Below are 16,146 nucleotides of genomic sequence, written 5' to 3' on the forward strand. Positions count from 1 at the left end.
CATAGATTTAAGAGTATGAAGTAAATTTATTCTAACAAGGAAGCTGCAATATCACCTAAATCTGACTTCAGGAGTACTGCGTGTACTTCTGCCATGTTCTGTGTACCATAATGCATAATACTGAGAAACACAGTTAAATCTGTTCAGGGCTTTATTGTTATTATTTCTGTAGGGAAATTTAATTAAGAGAATTTTAGAGTACTAAAACATCAAGTTCTCTGCTTTCACAATGTTTACAGGGTTTGTGCATGTTTTTCCACCATATCATCCACCCTTGCTAGGTAACAGGATGGCATCTGTTTATGCACCTTGAAAGTGCCTGCACAGGAGCTCATTTATATTTCATAAATTCCAAGTGTTTCACAGCTGATTTCCCATTACAGATGAGAAAGCTTTAGATAAGACCACACTAGGCAAAGGAGAACTCTGCACTCAGACTTTGTGCATCTTACAGTGACTCTTGACCACAGCTGCATATTTCACTTCCTAACTTGTATGAGTAAATAAATATATGTTGGGTTCCTACTAGAATAACACTACAACCAACTGCCAACTTTGCAAGAATAAAAATACTGCGAATACTGCGTGTGCACTCAGTAAATGATTTTCAAAAGCTCTGAACTTCCATAAATGAAACCCACATTCCTCAGACCCAAGCAGAGGTGGAAGGCTAGGCCCATGACACATTTGTTTTTAACCTTGCATGTTTCAGCAGCAGGCCAACTCAAAGAAAATGCTGAATAGGGTTTTTAAAATAGAGAAAGTTTCTCTACTTTTTTTTTTTCCCCACGTGAAAAACTGATGATTTGCCCTCTTACAAACCCAAAACACTAAGAACTTCAAACAGACACATGAAGAATTTCAACTCCCAAGTGTCCCATTCAGGAAAACCTTGCATTCGGTGAACTCGGGGATGAAAGATGCCAACACCTCTGGCAAAACACCAACAACTATTTAGCGGCTTCTGTGGAGGTGGATAATTGGCCTGCCATTCTGTTCTCCTGGAGATAAGCCTGTTGTGACAAATTTAGCAAACAATGGCTCAGAAAAAGAGAAGGAAGGAGACCATAACTTTTTATCCAGAGCCCTTACAGTAGTGAAAAACCCACCCACTAGCACACAACTCTCTCTGAGGTCTTGAGTAGCTGCTAACACGTTTAAGGAGTACAGGCAGGAACAGTGATGGAAGCTGTCAGGGAAGTCTCCCACTCCATTGTAAAATACAGCTGGATCCTTAGGACGCACACAGAACAATCCTGATGCTTTTAAAACCTTATCTAACCAATAGTAAAGGGGGCAAATAAAGAGCAAAAGAAGTTATATACCTTTTAAATTCGATGGAAGAGATTGTCTAAGCCTTAATGCTGCAATTGAAAAATTCCCAATAAAGTTTCAAATACCATATAAAATAATCAGGGGAACGTGTAGTTATCCCACACAAATCTTCCACAATAATTCAAATCGGAGTTAAAATTCAAAATTAGTATCAATCACCAAAGACATTGGTTTGGGATGTATGAGCGACAACAGTAACAAAAATTGGTCTGCGTCAGTTTCTCCATCACTAAAATGAATGCAGTGACTTCTGCCCCTTTTCGGGGATTTTTGAAAAATCCATGAAGAGAAGCAACACTCCAAGAACCCATATTGGTAGGCGAAACTCATATGAAACCCTCCTCAAGGATCAACAGAAAGAGGCCGGTGTCCAAAGCCACCAGTATTGCAGGAATCGGATTGTACATAGGGGGGTAAGCTTCAGAACCACTACAACCTGAATACAGACAAGAATCTAGTTTGTGTGTTTGTGAGATTCAATATAAAAATATTACTACCTGTGGGAGTCTGTGCAAGTCGCTCATCTATGGACGGCCTGGTGAGAATTGTGTGTGCTAAGAAGAAATTAATGCTTTTTTGCCAAGGAGCGGGCAGGGGGGTGGCACCCCTGCCAGGGTCACCCCTCATTTCGTGTCCCTACCTTCCCCCGTGTCCCCCTCTTCCCTGAGGCTGGGGACAAGCAGCCCCACAGTGAAACGGGGCAACTCCCAAGGGAACGGGGGGCACCGTTTGGGCTCGGCAACAACACCCCCTGAGAACAAGCCGCCTCTGCCCGCCTTTCCACGGGGCTGGTGCGGGGCCGCGCCGCCATTTTGGGGCTCGGGGCCATGCCTCCCCTCAGGCGTCGGCGCGGCTGGTGGCGGCTCTCCCCGCTCGCCCGCAGCTCTCCCTCCTCGTCGGCAGTGCAGGAGGGCACCACTACCGGTCCTGGAAGCTCCCTGCCCCGCCGTGCCAGGGCTTCCAGGCGGGGCGGGGGGCCGGCGCAGCCTCGACGGCCGCAGGAAGGGGAGGGAGGCGACCGCCGCCATCATGCGTGCGCTGCCGGGGCTGGGGCGGCTGCTGCTGGCGGCGCGGGGGTGGGGGCGGCCGCCGCGCCGCTGCCTCAGCGCCATGGCCCGCTACGGCACGGAGCAGCGGGGGCGGCCCAACTCTCCCGATTACCGCCTCTACTTTAGTAAGTAGCAGCGCCCCGGGGCTCCGTAAAACCCCCTTCCTTCCTTCCTTCCTACCCCGCCTCGGGAGGGGGGCACGGTGGGGGAGAGGCGGCGGCGGTTCCCCGCAGAGACCCCTCAGGCTGGAGGAGGCATCGCCCCTCAGCCTCCCCTTGCTTGAGGGGGTAGATTTTGTGTGGAAAATAAGGGGTTTTCCTGTCATGTTTTCCTTTTAGAGGGGCTGCTGGGCCTTGAGGGCCGCTGTGTGCTGCGTGGCTGGGCCCCGGCCCCTGAAGCCCCACAGGAGGTGAAGAGGTGCTGGGGGTGCCTGTGGCAGCCTGGCTGGCGGAGCCCAAGGATGGCCGTAGCCATGGCAGCCTCAGCTCAGCAGCCGGGTAGCATTCCCTGCACCCTGTGATGAAGCCAGCCCTCTCTCAGAAATGTCAAAAAAATCCCTCGGGGCTTGAGCCCTGAGGGACCTCCTAGGCCATTAGCACCGAGGGGATCTGGGAGAGCACCTCCAGGAGGCTTCTCAAAGCCCAGTGAAATCTGGTGGCGTGCGGCCTCAGCGTTACGCATTTCAGTAATAAAGCTGACTGTTCGAATGCCACTTGTTTCGCAAGCACCCTCTCGGTACATCTTTGGTCCATTAGCTTCTCGGGAGTTACATCTGACGTCTGCTGGCGTCACGCACCCTGCCTGCAGTGCCCTGCTGTCGTGCGAGACGCAGAGGTTTCGTGTGCTCCAAGGGCTGTGCCCTGCCAGGGATCCCTTGTGCTCAGCCCCAGGGGGCTGCCTGCGCAGCAGGTCAGCTGCAGAAAGTCACGTTCCTCAGTGGAAGCAAGCAGCCCACCACCAACCTTTGTTTTATTTGGGAGGAACATCTGGGAGGCTTCCAAGAGCTGTGAAAACCACCATCGCGTGTTCCTCCGTGTTGAGGTGGTCAAAGTACAGTCCATGGCTAAAGGAAGTCCTTTGTTTTTCCATTTACTGTGACAAGGGGTGCTAACAGAGGGGGAACTCGTTGAGATTAGTGTTAGTACTTTGTATTGCTGCTGATGTTTCTGTTTATGCATAGATTTGTTGCAGTACTTAAGCTTTTGGTACATTGAAAAGTTTCTGAGTAATTTGAAATGCTTAAGCATTCACTCCAGTGCGTTTTGTTTCTCCCTACAGTGGAAGCAAGGCTAAGGTGCAGACCAGATCCCCATTAAGCATTAAGTTAATGTCAATTTTTTCAGTTTTTTAGGTATTGTTTCATTTCTAGGGCCTGTGCAATTATCCTATCCCTCACGTATTCTCTTGGTCAGACTTGGGCCTATGTCGGACGATTGTCTCTTTGTGATTGGGAAGTTTAGTTTAATAGAAACACAGTGAAGTTACTAGGGCTGCACTGCCAGGAAGCCCAGGTAAATTCACTGATTGCTTATGGAACTTATGGAACTTAACACTTTTTTTTTTTTTTCTCCACCTGTTAATGGTTTTGTATTGCCAGGGAGAAGGAGAAAAGAGAATAAAAGGATCTTCTCAACTTTACATAGCTTGTATTGCCAGGTAGTAAGAACAGAAAAGTATGGCATTGTATACTGAAGCAATAATTCTCATTCTAATGAGTCATTGTCAAACAGTCAAATACATTGTCCTGCATGGAGCTTATTTTTTGGTCTTTGGAACTACAATTCAGAAAAAAAGTTTAACTGATGCATATTGTGTCACTCCATATCCTTGTACAATGCATGATAGTTCTTAGCAATGCAGATGTCTTATGGCATGTATTTAGATTTGTAATGCTACTTTTTCATTGTGTTTTTCAGAGAATGCAGATGGTAAATATATTTCCCCATTTCATGACATTCCGCTTTTTGCTGGAGCTAAAGAGGTATGTATATTTGCCTTGAGACAAAATTCATTTCTGAAATGATAACAGCTTTGTTGGTACTCTCTAGGTAAAAACGCACTTTTAAAAAAGGATTTTTAGAGCATTTGAGGCACAAATCTGTAGCATCAGAAGGGACCATTTTAATCCAGGCTGATTTCCTATGTAACACAAGAAATATAACTCCACCAAATTTTCTCAGCTGAGTTCAGTAACTTGTAGTAAAACGTAATAATAACTGTGTAAATGACCCTAGGTGTCTTTTTAAGACTCCAGGTTATTGAGGGTGGGTTAAACCCTCGTGGTATTTTGTGATAGTTCTCCTCTGTTTAAGGCTTGTGTTTGTGCTCTAGAACTCACTTTTTATTGTTACTTTTTTAAAAGGGTATTTTCCTACAACTGCAATTAAATGTATGCGTTTCCTCGCTGTAGGACATCTACAGCACATACTTGTGTGACTAGTGGTGTATTCTTTTTTTAATTCCCAAAAGGGGGAGTATAATTGGAAGCCAACAACAATGCCCAAGAGAGAAGTGGTAATCGCACCTTTGGAGAATTATAAGGCGTGAGGTGCAGCTGAGCACTTTCACGTCTTGTTAGCCACACTCCCTGGAGTTTCATTATAGCAATAATGAAACGCCTGTTTTATATGTCACCGGTGGGAACTGCCAGTCTTTGGGTTAGACTTGGGTTTGCTTATTATGGTTTACTTGTTACACAAACAGGTTGGGAGGGTTTGGGCCGTTTTCTTTACGTGTTGCTGGGACACTATGGGTGACATGACTGGTGTGAAAGGTCAGCAGCTGTACTGTGTTTAGATTTAGAATTCTGAAGTAATGAACCAATCTCTTCAGTTACTTAAACTGAGAGCTTAAAAGTATGGATGAAACCTTTTTGAGCAGCCGATCTAAGCATGGTAGTCAGTGGAAGATACAAGCCTCGCTCAGAGTCATTACCAAGATGCTCTGATCAGTTGGTGATATTGATGAAAGAGCAATGGGCATTTTCACCCATGTGTTATGTGGTGGCTGACCCCACACCCAGAGTTTAAGGTTTGGAGGGATGGATTATGGTCTGTGACTTCTCTGTGGATTGAATTATAGTACAGCAATGTCTGATCAAGGCATAGAGCCTTTGATTTTGGCTGTGTGAGCAAGGAAAGAGCTTTCTGTGGGACATAAGCACCAGAGGGGGGGAGCAAGAAGGGGAGTCATCATGAAGGTCTGTGTAAATTTTGCTTTCTTTGCAGGAGGAGGAGGTAAGGCCTTGTGTGTTACATTCTTTCCCTCCTCCGATCTAAGCTTTGTGGACTTTAATTTTATGGTGGATAACTCCAAACCCATTTTCCATTCTCTGTTCTGTTTTTTATCGTTTTCAAGTGAACAAAAGGATGACTGATGTGTTTTTAACCAGCTGATGCCTAAACTGCTGATTGAAATTTTTAAGTAGCTGGGAGAAAGTGGATGTGTCCATGTGCGTTTTTATCTTCCTCTGCCAACATTGGGAAGGTTATAATTCACAGTCAAACAGGACCAACTACCTGTTTTTAAAAGTTATAGTTTAGGCCTTTATACTTGAAAGAGGGATGTTCAATTTGCATTTAAATCTAGTGATGTCTGTATTTACGTGAATACAATATTGTTCTCTAATGCTCTTTATTCATACTTTCCCTACAGGATAAAGAGATTCCTGCAAAGAGGTCAAAAACTACAGCAAACGAGGTACAGCTAAGTTCTCCTTTTCTCTCCCTCTTTTCTCTCCTCCACATCATTTTGCTGTTCTGCAAAGTGATCTTTCACTGAATATAGTTGACATATCTTCAAATGCAAGTCTTTTAGGCTTAAAGGGATTTAATATTCTCCCTTTGAATGGGCCTCAAATGTCAGAATTCTTTTATTCATCAAGATGTTCTCAAAGACAAACACTTTTATACCACTCTCTGAAAGGTTCATTATGACTATTGCAGCGTAGATATGTAATCTTTTTTTGCAAAAACATTTGCAATGAAAAACGTCCATTAATGAAATATTCATTATGCTCTGACTGGGGTTTAATTTTGGTATGTATACAAAACTTCAGAGATGGTAAGTATGTTAGGGCAGAAATGAGAATTAGTATCTGCTTTTTACACCTGAGGGTATGTCATTTTCTGTGCTCGTTTAGAAAGCCCAAAGAGAAAATCACATCTGCTAATGGTTCAGCATTAACCAAGTGCTAATAAAGCTGAGCCTAGGAGAAGCCCAGAGAACATGGCAGGTCTGTTCAAGCTTTTTCTGTGAAACAAGAATTGTTTATGCAAGCATCCTTTCCAAAATGTAGCAATTTTTTTGCAGTGTTTGCCTTGACCTCCCCCCCCGCCCCCCCCATCTTCTCAATATCTGTTTGGCCAGTCATATTGCAAAACTGTAACTGCCCCTCTAATGTGAAAGAAGTGTCCTAACTGTCTGCATTCCCACAGTTTTGCAACTACTGTGTGGCACACTGGTTCTTGTACAGTACGCCAGTCCCCAACACAATCTTGCTCTGTGCATTTCCTCTGCCTTTGCCTCGTGATTCTTTCAATCTATGGTGCTTCCATAACACTTCAGTTGTCTTGCTGTTTGGTGCCCATTAAAGTGCTGTTTGATAGATGTAGGATCATGCCTGATAGATGAGTTGTTGAGGAGAAAGAGTATGTCCCAAGAGCCTTTCTTAACAGCCTTGCAACATGAATTCCTAATTACTGGCCTTAAATGCTGTGTCAGTATCTGCTGGTTGCAAAGATGCAAAGCCTGTTCTGTGCAGTGTCTAAAACTGCTTCTCTCTGTGTAGTGGGAAGTACGATGGCTTGTGTAGAACTGTTTCTAGTTCCCTTTTTCAGATCTCTGGATCAGTCTATAAACAACAACGACAACAAAAAAAAAAAGCCTGTGAAGCTGAGCAGCTCTTCTTTCCCGGACTAGTGTAGACACACCATAGTTGCTTCACATAACTCCTGATATGAGAGAACTCTGGACTGTGGTTTAACAGAACTGTGGAAAAGGAGCAAAGGCAAATCATAGAATCATAGCATCACTTGGGTTGGAGAAGACCTTTTAAGATCATCAAGTCCAACCATTAACGTAGCACCACCAAGTCTACCACTCAGCCATGTCCCTAAGCACCACATCTACATGTCTTCTGAATTACCTCCAGGGATGGTGACTCAACTACATCCCTAGGGTAGCCTGTTCCAAAGCTTTGCAACCCTTTCAGTGAAGAATTTTTCCTAATATCCAACCTAAACCTGCCCTGGCACAAGTTGAGGCCATTTCTCCAGAAGAATGCTGTAAGGAACAGCGTCAGAAGCCTTACTAACATCTAGGTAGACCATATCCACAGCCTTTCCCTCATCTACTAATTGGGTTTACTTCTACTTAAATGCCTTGGCAAAAATTTTAGCACACTCAGCATTATTTAGTATGATTTGACTGTGGTCCTACTGCGGAAACACTTAAGTGGATGAAAGTTAATACTTTCCTTTGTTAGAAGGAGTCATGGTATTGTATTAATACTTCAGTTTCGGTCTTGAGGCATCTCGTGTGAGTATGCAAGCGAATGTGCAGTTTATAGGCTTTCCAAACATGTTTGGTCTTAGATGGTAAAATAGAAGAATGCAAATCATTTAGAAAACCCCATTTCATCATTATCTTCGGGAGGTGGGGAGAAAAGAGAGGAATCTTCATGTTCAGGAAGGTGTTGTGTCTTACGCTGGGTTCTTGAGCAGCTTGGGTCACCTTGGCCTGGTGAGAAATGTATCAATGTGTGCTTGTATTCAGGGAAAACGTGGCTTAGTCAGGGCATAAAGGGAAACGAGGAATTTAGTGCCATGTGCTGATGGCTAAAGATCTTTGAAGCACTGTAATCAGTACCCTGGTCTAGGGATGCAAAAGCTACTGTTGCTCCTGGATGTTCAGTTGATCCTTGCTGAATTTGGCCAGAATTCAAAGGTGATAGTTCCTCTTGCCCTAGAAACCAAGTGGCATCTTTAAGACTTGTGCTTTTAGGGTGGCAGTTAGTTGTTACTCTCCACCAGGGCAGGCCCTCTTAAGAGTGGGTGTTAAATTGTGCTGAACTGGTATTCATCAGATGGCAGTTTAGCCATGGAAAATGACAATAATTCTGCATGAGTCTCCTCAGTCTCTCTAATCTAACTTTAAATTGTTCTTGGCATTTCTTATGCAGAAAAGAATGTCTCAAAAATTGGAGTCAACATTCGTGGGAATGCACATCATAGAAGTTTGTTAGCTGTTTTGCAGTCTCAGCTTCTAGTTGGAAGGGAGAAGCTGTGATATTTCTATATGAAATGTTCTCAGGAACCTTTCTTCCTTGCAACATTTTAGACCTTCCAAACTTAATTAGATTTAGCTTTTCAGCCATTGTTGACAACTGAACTTCTGTGTTTCATGGACTTTTTTGGGTTAAGACTCGAGAGAAGTTACTTTCAGGGAGAAACTATGTTGGAAGAAATCATATTCAGCTTCAAAATTGTTCAAGTTCGGTCTCAAACTTGCTGTCAGCTTGCAGTCTGAATCTCTGCTTTGTCTTCAACACTGCAAGCACTTGGGATCCGCACTGTCCAAGCAAATCTCTCTGAAAGGCATCAAAAGTTTCCCATCTGTGTCTGAGAGGCTGGATGTTCCCGCTGTGGTTACAGTCAGAACTGTCGGAGGTAGATTGTTGACTGTGGTCTTCTATGTCTGGCAGCAAGAAGGTTTGAAGAGGTCATGGTTTTCTTTTCAAGACAAATGTGAAGTGTTGCTTCCCTGCTGTAGTGAAAGAGTTTCTAATCCACTTGTCATGTATATGTCTTGGGTAAAGTATTCACGTTATCTCATTCAGCAGGCTCAGGTGTTCTTGAATACAAAGGTTTATTTAAAATATTGGCCTTAGAAAGGAATCTGTCCAAGCACGTAGAGATTATACTCCTAACTTGCAGACACCCACCAGAGCAGTTGATAAAGAACAGGAGGAAGTAAGACAGTTCTGGTTGTTGTGTCCTGTGGATTGCACAGTGCTGGAATGCCCCTGTGGACTTGAATTCTTCCTGTCAGGCAAGAGCTTTTGATAGATTAGGCAATCAGGTGAGGTACAAGTGGTCATCGCAGTGGTCACGCACTCTGAATAAGTGATCAGATGAAGGGCTGCATGCTGGGAACACAGTTCAAAACTGTGGTGGCAGAGTGGTCTTATGATAAAGTCAGCATGTTCCATAAGGAGGGAAAAGCTGGCGCTGTTTCCCATATGGTACAGGTGCAAACTCCCTATTCTCTCCTAACTACAGCTTTTGTAACCTTCAGTCATTAGACGCTTTTTGGTACATGTAACCTGGGCTGTAGCGTGTCTGTTGTGCATGTTCAGGGATTTGTGTGTTCAGTACTTCAGATGATCAGTGAAGGTTTCATCCTGATGCATGAAGTCACCCAGCCTTTTTCTATGGATCTGTCCAGCAGCTGCAAATTTTGCTTTGTGTTCTTGTAGATTACTGCAGGTCTTGGTGTTTGTTAATCTTCACTCAGCTCTCCACTTAAAATCTACCGGAGTAGCGTTGGTTTATTGTGAAAGCTGCATCAGTGATTTGATCAAGCTGAACATCAAAGAAATGGTTCCTTAAAACTTGAGAAAGTCTGCGTTTCGTTTTCATCCTTGCCAAGGCTCTCCCCTGAGTAGTTGTGCAGGTAGTGTCCAGTAATCAGTTTATCAGCATGTGCCTGACATCAAGCCGTATATCAGGAATGCGTACGAGACAGGCACTCATTTTATAAGCAAGCCCCTCATCTTGCATTTCTCGTATTTCATGTCAGTCCTTCTTTTCCTTCTTTTTTTCCCCCTTTTTTTTCTCCCTTCTTTTAAACTTCTGTTAATGAAAACATCATCCTGTGTTCAGACTGCTGCTGGACTGCAGCTTGTCCTTTCAGTTCTCGTTAGTCCTCAGGTGCCTGCTGCCCTATGTAGTGAATGGCTGGTGAGATTCCCTCTAACATTGCAAATGAGCAGGTAAAAAATAAAAATTACAGGTTTTTTGTTTCTTTTCTCTGTCTTGTGAGTTCAGTTTCTCCAAGAGGAGGGCCGACAGCCCCCAAATGCAGCTTTAATACTTTCAGATTTTTTTTAAAGCACTCTGCTATAAAAATGGCTGAAGGAACTGTGAGCTTTGGCTTACTGCTCCCTGTCATGCAAGGCTGATGGTGAATGGCAATCAGGCCTTAAAACGTGACTTTTAAAAATGAGATTATGTTGACTTTCTGTTCCTCTCTTCATATCTCTGGTTTTGTCGCTCTACTCACTCTCCATAGCTTGCTCCACTTCTTCTTAAAATTAGCTGAAACTTCAGAGTTGAGCTTTACCTATTGCAGTCCTTGGGCAGAATCATGCCTATTTAAATCCCTCCCCTCAAATATACCACCTGGGGAACTTGGGAAGACTGAGAAAGGAAATAGTTGAATAAGGAAAGCATAAGTTAGGTAAGAAAGAACTGTTTCTGAGATAGATGCATGGGAATCCATAAGGGCAAAAATTCAGTGTCAGAAATGTGCTTCATCGCTTTTTTAGTGACACGTGACGTTCAAGTTTGTAATAAGAAGCTGTCATCAAAATGAGCTATCTTCTATAAGAATCTGTACAGCCAGAGCCAGCAGTTATTTTTGGCCACTGGTCACAGCGGAGAGAAGTGTGACTCACAGTTTACCTGGGTACAACAGTCCATATTTTCCTTGCTTTTCTCAACACTTGCTGCATGAGCATGCTGAAGTGTATTTCTAGATCTTTTTTATCTTCCTGTGGTTTTCTTTCAAAAAAAGAAAAGGCAAAAAAAAAACCCAAACCTTGTTCCTGTTGTCTGTATGAAATATCAGCCAAAATGATTGTTATGTTAAAAATTGTTTAATTCAAATGGAATGCAGTAAGTTGCCAAAGCTTGTTTAAAAAAAAAAATTGCTAAAGCAAACACTTATTTACATTCTACGTGAGTTCCCATGTGGTGTAGAGTGTCTTTCCTAGGAGATAAAGGATACCATTTAGAGAGAGTTTCTTTTTTCTGATGTCATTCCCTGTTCATTTTCATATTCAGTTTTAGGAATTGGGAAGTATACTTTTGACCTCTCTGTGTTGACCAAATGGATTTTTTCCCCCCCTACCTCCTCCAGGTATAATAGAGCAAAAGTACAAATGTCTGTCTTCTGCTCACATTAACCCCAAACCAAACAAGCTACATAATACCCTGGGTTAGACAACCCTCTGGGCTCTGTCAGGGCACTTTTCCTAGCTCCTGAGTTCTGTCCCTTTTTCTGAATCTAGATGAAGTCTGGACTTTGGCAAGCAGTGATCTAAGCATGCCAGTTCCCTGCTGGCACGTTAAGGCAGTTAAATGGTAAATTTCCTAAAGTAATGGTTTTCTTAATGAAAAATTAACTTTTGGGGTTTCTCTTTCTGTCATTGGAAGGTGTGTCAAGTGGGTTGTTGGAACAGTCTCACCATGGCTTGAGGGAGTAGAAGCGCTCACTTGGGTTTTTGGTGAGGTGAATTTTTTTTTGTTTTGCTGATTGAAGATAAGATCAATTACCAGGTGCACTGACCAGCCAAAACTCACCACTGCATCGCGTAAGCAGTTGGTAATCTGTGGAGACGTGATGGATGACACATTTCCGTTTGCAGCAGAGGCGAGGAGTTTTGCAGCAAGGACTTGAGGGAGACCGTGCGAGTGGACAGAAGGAATTGGTGCCTGGCCTGGGGAAGTCAGCGTGATGGAAAAAAATGCTGGATGACATTTAGGCAAGGAGGGAAACAAGATAGGAAAGCAGAGGAAAGAAAACCTGGAGAAATATACTTCTCTCTTTCCATCTGTCAAAACTGTCTAATACATGCTCTCCTTTCCACCCCAGTGAGTCCTGCCTCATCACCGTGAAAATGTGATTACCCTATAAATAAAACTTCTTATTTTTTAATGTGAGCACTGCATGAAGTTACTTAATCTCTTGTAAATGCCTGTGGCAGCTTAGCATTAGAAAGAGTACCTCTTTTTTTTTTTTTTTTTTGCATACGAATTAATCTGTCAGGCTGTCACATTTAAGACTCTTGACAATTCACATTTGACTGATAACACCAATTATGGAGGCCCGGTCTTAAAGCTGAGTTAAATCCAGGAGATTCGTTTTGGAAGAGCATTGTGTTCACTTCAGTCCAGCCGTTGTCCAGTCCCGAGAACTGCTCTGGTGAGGACCTGGAGTAGTTCTTGGCCAATTAAAGTTCAAAACAAAGTTTACAGGTCGTTGTGTTTGACATGGTGAGGAAAATGTGCAGTCGCATCTTCTCAGCAAAAACCTCAGCCGTTGTGTTTAATTCCAGGAGTAGTCTGTAAGGTTTCTGCCTGTAGCTACCAGTCAGAACAATTCTTTGACCCGCTGGCAGTTCTTTAAGAGCTTCTTGTCAGCACTGGCTTCTATGCTGTGCGTTTTTTTTTCCAAATGCTTCTGAGATGGATGTGTAAACTTTATTTGGCTCTTTTCCAGCCTTTCCTTACCTGCTGCTGCACGTACATTACTTTGTTCTGTATCTGCTGCCTTAGCGTTGACGTCTTTGAGCTCTCTTTTTGAGTACTTGTCTGCTTCAGCTGTGCTTATATACATGAGGTGTGCCTCGTGCAAGTGATGTGAAGCACCTTTCTCCTTTTTGTTCTTTCCTCTTGTTTAATGCGTTTGGTTATGACCTAATAGGGAAAAGTGATTCCATCTTACGTGCTTAGATGCCACAAATTACAATACAGGCACAGTACTTAGGGATGGCAAATTGCATTTAAATTTCCTGGAGTTTGCCATCAGGATTGTGCGTAGCTTGTGATCTCATGGGGAAAACCGTGAGTGACAGCTGGGATTTTCCTCTGCTTTCTTGCTTGTTGCATTCCAGTTGGGAGGGGAGGAGGTCATAGAACCATTGGATTGACATTAATCAATTGACTGTGTCATTGACCCTCCTAATTGTGTGTTCGTTGCAGCTGTAGGATACAAAGAGAAAAATCCGAGTATTTAAGTGTCTGCTACAGCCTTCATTGCAGTGTAATTCAAGAGTCAGCGCCATTCTTCAGTTGGCTTGATTTTATTTTTTCTACTTATGTCTTCAAAAACATATTTTATATTTCCTGAGCTGGTGCCATCTTTAATACCAACACAAGTTTTCTTTCTGTATGGAGAGATGTCCCAGGCAGTGGGATATTTGGGATTATTTCAGTAATTGTGAAGAAAATAGGTCATAGGCATTGCTGGGTGATTTGGTCTAGTTACCCATTTTAATACTCTGTCCTCCTTGGTAGTGCTTGGCCCTGACAGCTTCAGAAGAGAGCTTGCAGCAGTTACACAGTGCTTTTCTCATGTCTTTTTAAGAACTCTTAAACAATTTTCATTATGTTTCTACTGGGAAGAAGGCTTATGCAAACACGAAGTGCCTGTGTCCATGTCCTTTCTCTGCCGTCACTTCTGGATTCATTTGGCCTCACTTCAACCAGATTGGACTGAGAATTGTCAGTGGTTGTTATGTTTTTTGTATGGTGACAAAAGGAAGACCTGAAGAAATAAACTCCCATGGTGGAGGAAAACACTGCCCTTACCAGTGCCTGAGGGAAGCTGACTCCTTCCTATAGAAATGTCCAATCCTTTTTGCCTAGTGGTCTGAGCGCTGCCTCGTCGCGAACCATTCCACAGGCTTATTGAACACTGTGTGAAGGGTAATACTGATACTGGAATAAAAAGCATCACGTGTATTTCCATTGCTCCTTGTTTGCATTCTCAGAGGTGAATGGGGGTGGAGGATGAACTGAGGAGGTTGAGTATTATTGTGAGGAACTAAGTGAAGCGTACTTTATGTAAAAGCAGCTGGAATAGTGAGATTTGGTGCAGCTGAATGCAGAAGAGAGAATTTCTTACTGCAAAATGTTAGTTACCAGGTGGGTTTTATTTTCAGTTCTTTCACTGTTTCTGTTTTAGGTCCTGTTTAATATGATCGTGGAAGTGCCTCGTTGGACGAACGCAAAAATGGAGGTAAATAAGAAAAATACCTTGAATATATGGGCATTGGTGAAAGTTACGGCAGCGCAGTGGGTTTCGGTATTCAGAGTTTAATCGGTGTGGATTGCTCTTTATACATAAAATTTTCAGTTAAAATATTAAGTTGTGCATACAGACATTTCCATTGCCATTAAAGAAGGTGCTGAGGTTGTAATTGTTTCCCCTTTGCAGGTGAGCACTGCTTCCTGCCAGCCCCAGACAGCAGAGCGCAGCGCACCTGCAGCAGAGCCCTAGAGTGCTGGGCTGCTTAGTCGTACTGCTGCTCGCTTGTGAAACATTTGGTTCAGAGGCTCTAAATCCTCTCACTTCCAGCATATAAACGGTAGTGTGATAGGCCGCGTCCTGACAAATGGAGTGGCAAATGAAAAAACGTTTCCTTGTGACAAAAACTACGTCAGGGCCTCACTCATTTGAAGTATCTACTCCTGCTGGAAGATGTTTTGAAAGGAGAGCCCAGTGGTTGTTCCTCTGCTCTTACAATGTAGAAGCTGAGTAATGCTTCATTCGTAGAGTTGGTGAAACAACAGATCTCACCAGGATGTTTCTTATCTTCCTGAACATTTGTAATGGTTTTAGGAATGCTTTCCAGATGCTTTCAAGGAATTTTGTGGTTGAGCTGTTAAACTACTTCGACTACTAAAAATAACACCAAAGAGCCTCCTGGCCTCTTGGTTCAGAACTTTTTCTCCTTTCCCTGATGCCGGCGTATCATTTGAACTGCGTTTATCGCCTGAGTTTTAATTCTAGAAGTAGGGCTACTTTGGATAATTGCCTTGTATTTTAGGATGGTTTATTGTGGAAGCTGAGCTCTTATTTTCAGAGTTTCCCTTTGCCACTGAAGTCCTTGCTTAAAGCACATGTTGCTCTCCCTCTCCTTTTCTTGGCATGTTACATTGAGGATAGAGGGGTTTGTTGTCCTGTGAGGTTCAGAAATCAGAGGGTTTGGATGTTTTCTGGCTTGGTAGGAGCTCAGATGTAATACATAACTTTTAAGAGACCTGGAGGTTCCTGTGTTAAGTAAGGCAAACAGTTCTCTTGCCTGACAGTCCTTCAGTGCAGGCTCTGTTATGGTGCCAGCACCAGCTCTTGTCTGCATCTTTGTGCTGAGATTCCCTCACGTGGAATGGAGACTGTAGGAAATTAAACCTCGCTGTAGGATGAATGTGTTGCATTTCTCTTGTCCTTCCATAGATTTTATTCAAGGTGCTCTTTATGGAATGTTATTGGTCCCTGCCCACTGTTGTCAGTTAATCTTTGCACCAGTTCACATCAAGAGAAAACAGTGCTGAGCTCCACTTCTGTCAAAATCCCAGGTGGCATATTCAGAGTCTTTACCATTAACTTAGGAAGCAGGTAGAATCAAGTGTGAAAACAGAAACATTGGGGGGTTACTTACGGAATAACTGCCTGCTGTTGACAGGACAGTGTGGTCCAAACAAGAAGAATTCATTTGGGATGACTTTGCTTCTGGTATTCTAGCTAAATGACAAGGGTGTTAAAATGGATGTGAGCACAAGCTGGTATGGCCTGAGCCAGTGTGTGCTCAAAACCTGTAACAAATGTGAGCTGGTTCAGATGAGTCAAGCTACCATGGGTTTTGTTGTGGTGGTGAGTGGCAAAAGGACAGTTCAGGTGAATTAGCTAATGTGTGGTAGGTAACTCATGGCAGTGGGTTGGTATTTGAGGTTGTGGGGGGATGATGACAGTAATA

At 43.4% G+C, this 16,146-nt stretch overlaps 1 protein-coding gene across 5 annotated transcripts in view; it reads left to right on the top strand.

Moving 5' to 3' along the window:
- Positions 1–2,165: 2,165 nt before the first annotated feature.
- The window catches only part of PPA2 (inorganic pyrophosphatase 2), a 35,746-nt gene continuing 21,765 nt past the window's right edge, over positions 2,166–16,146 (top strand). Inside the window, exons 1-4 of one of the 5 annotated variants that reach the window (XM_040556615.1) lie at positions 2,166–2,509; positions 4,301–4,365; positions 6,039–6,083; positions 14,355–14,408. In XM_040556615.1, coding sequence (XP_040412549.1) covers positions 2,365–2,509; positions 4,301–4,365; positions 6,039–6,083; positions 14,355–14,408 — 309 coding nt within the window. In that variant the 5' untranslated portion in view covers positions 2,166–2,364. The remainder of the gene's footprint in view (positions 2,510–4,300; positions 4,366–6,038; positions 6,084–14,354; positions 14,409–16,146) is intronic. The other 4 variants (XM_040556614.1, XM_040556616.1, XM_040556613.1 and 1 more) reach the window with 4 other exon arrangements.

This window comes from Cygnus olor, chromosome 4, assembly GCF_009769625.2.
Source record: "Cygnus olor isolate bCygOlo1 chromosome 4, bCygOlo1.pri.v2, whole genome shotgun sequence".
In the NCBI taxonomy this organism is placed as follows: Eukaryota; Metazoa; Chordata; class Aves; order Anseriformes; family Anatidae; genus Cygnus; species Cygnus olor.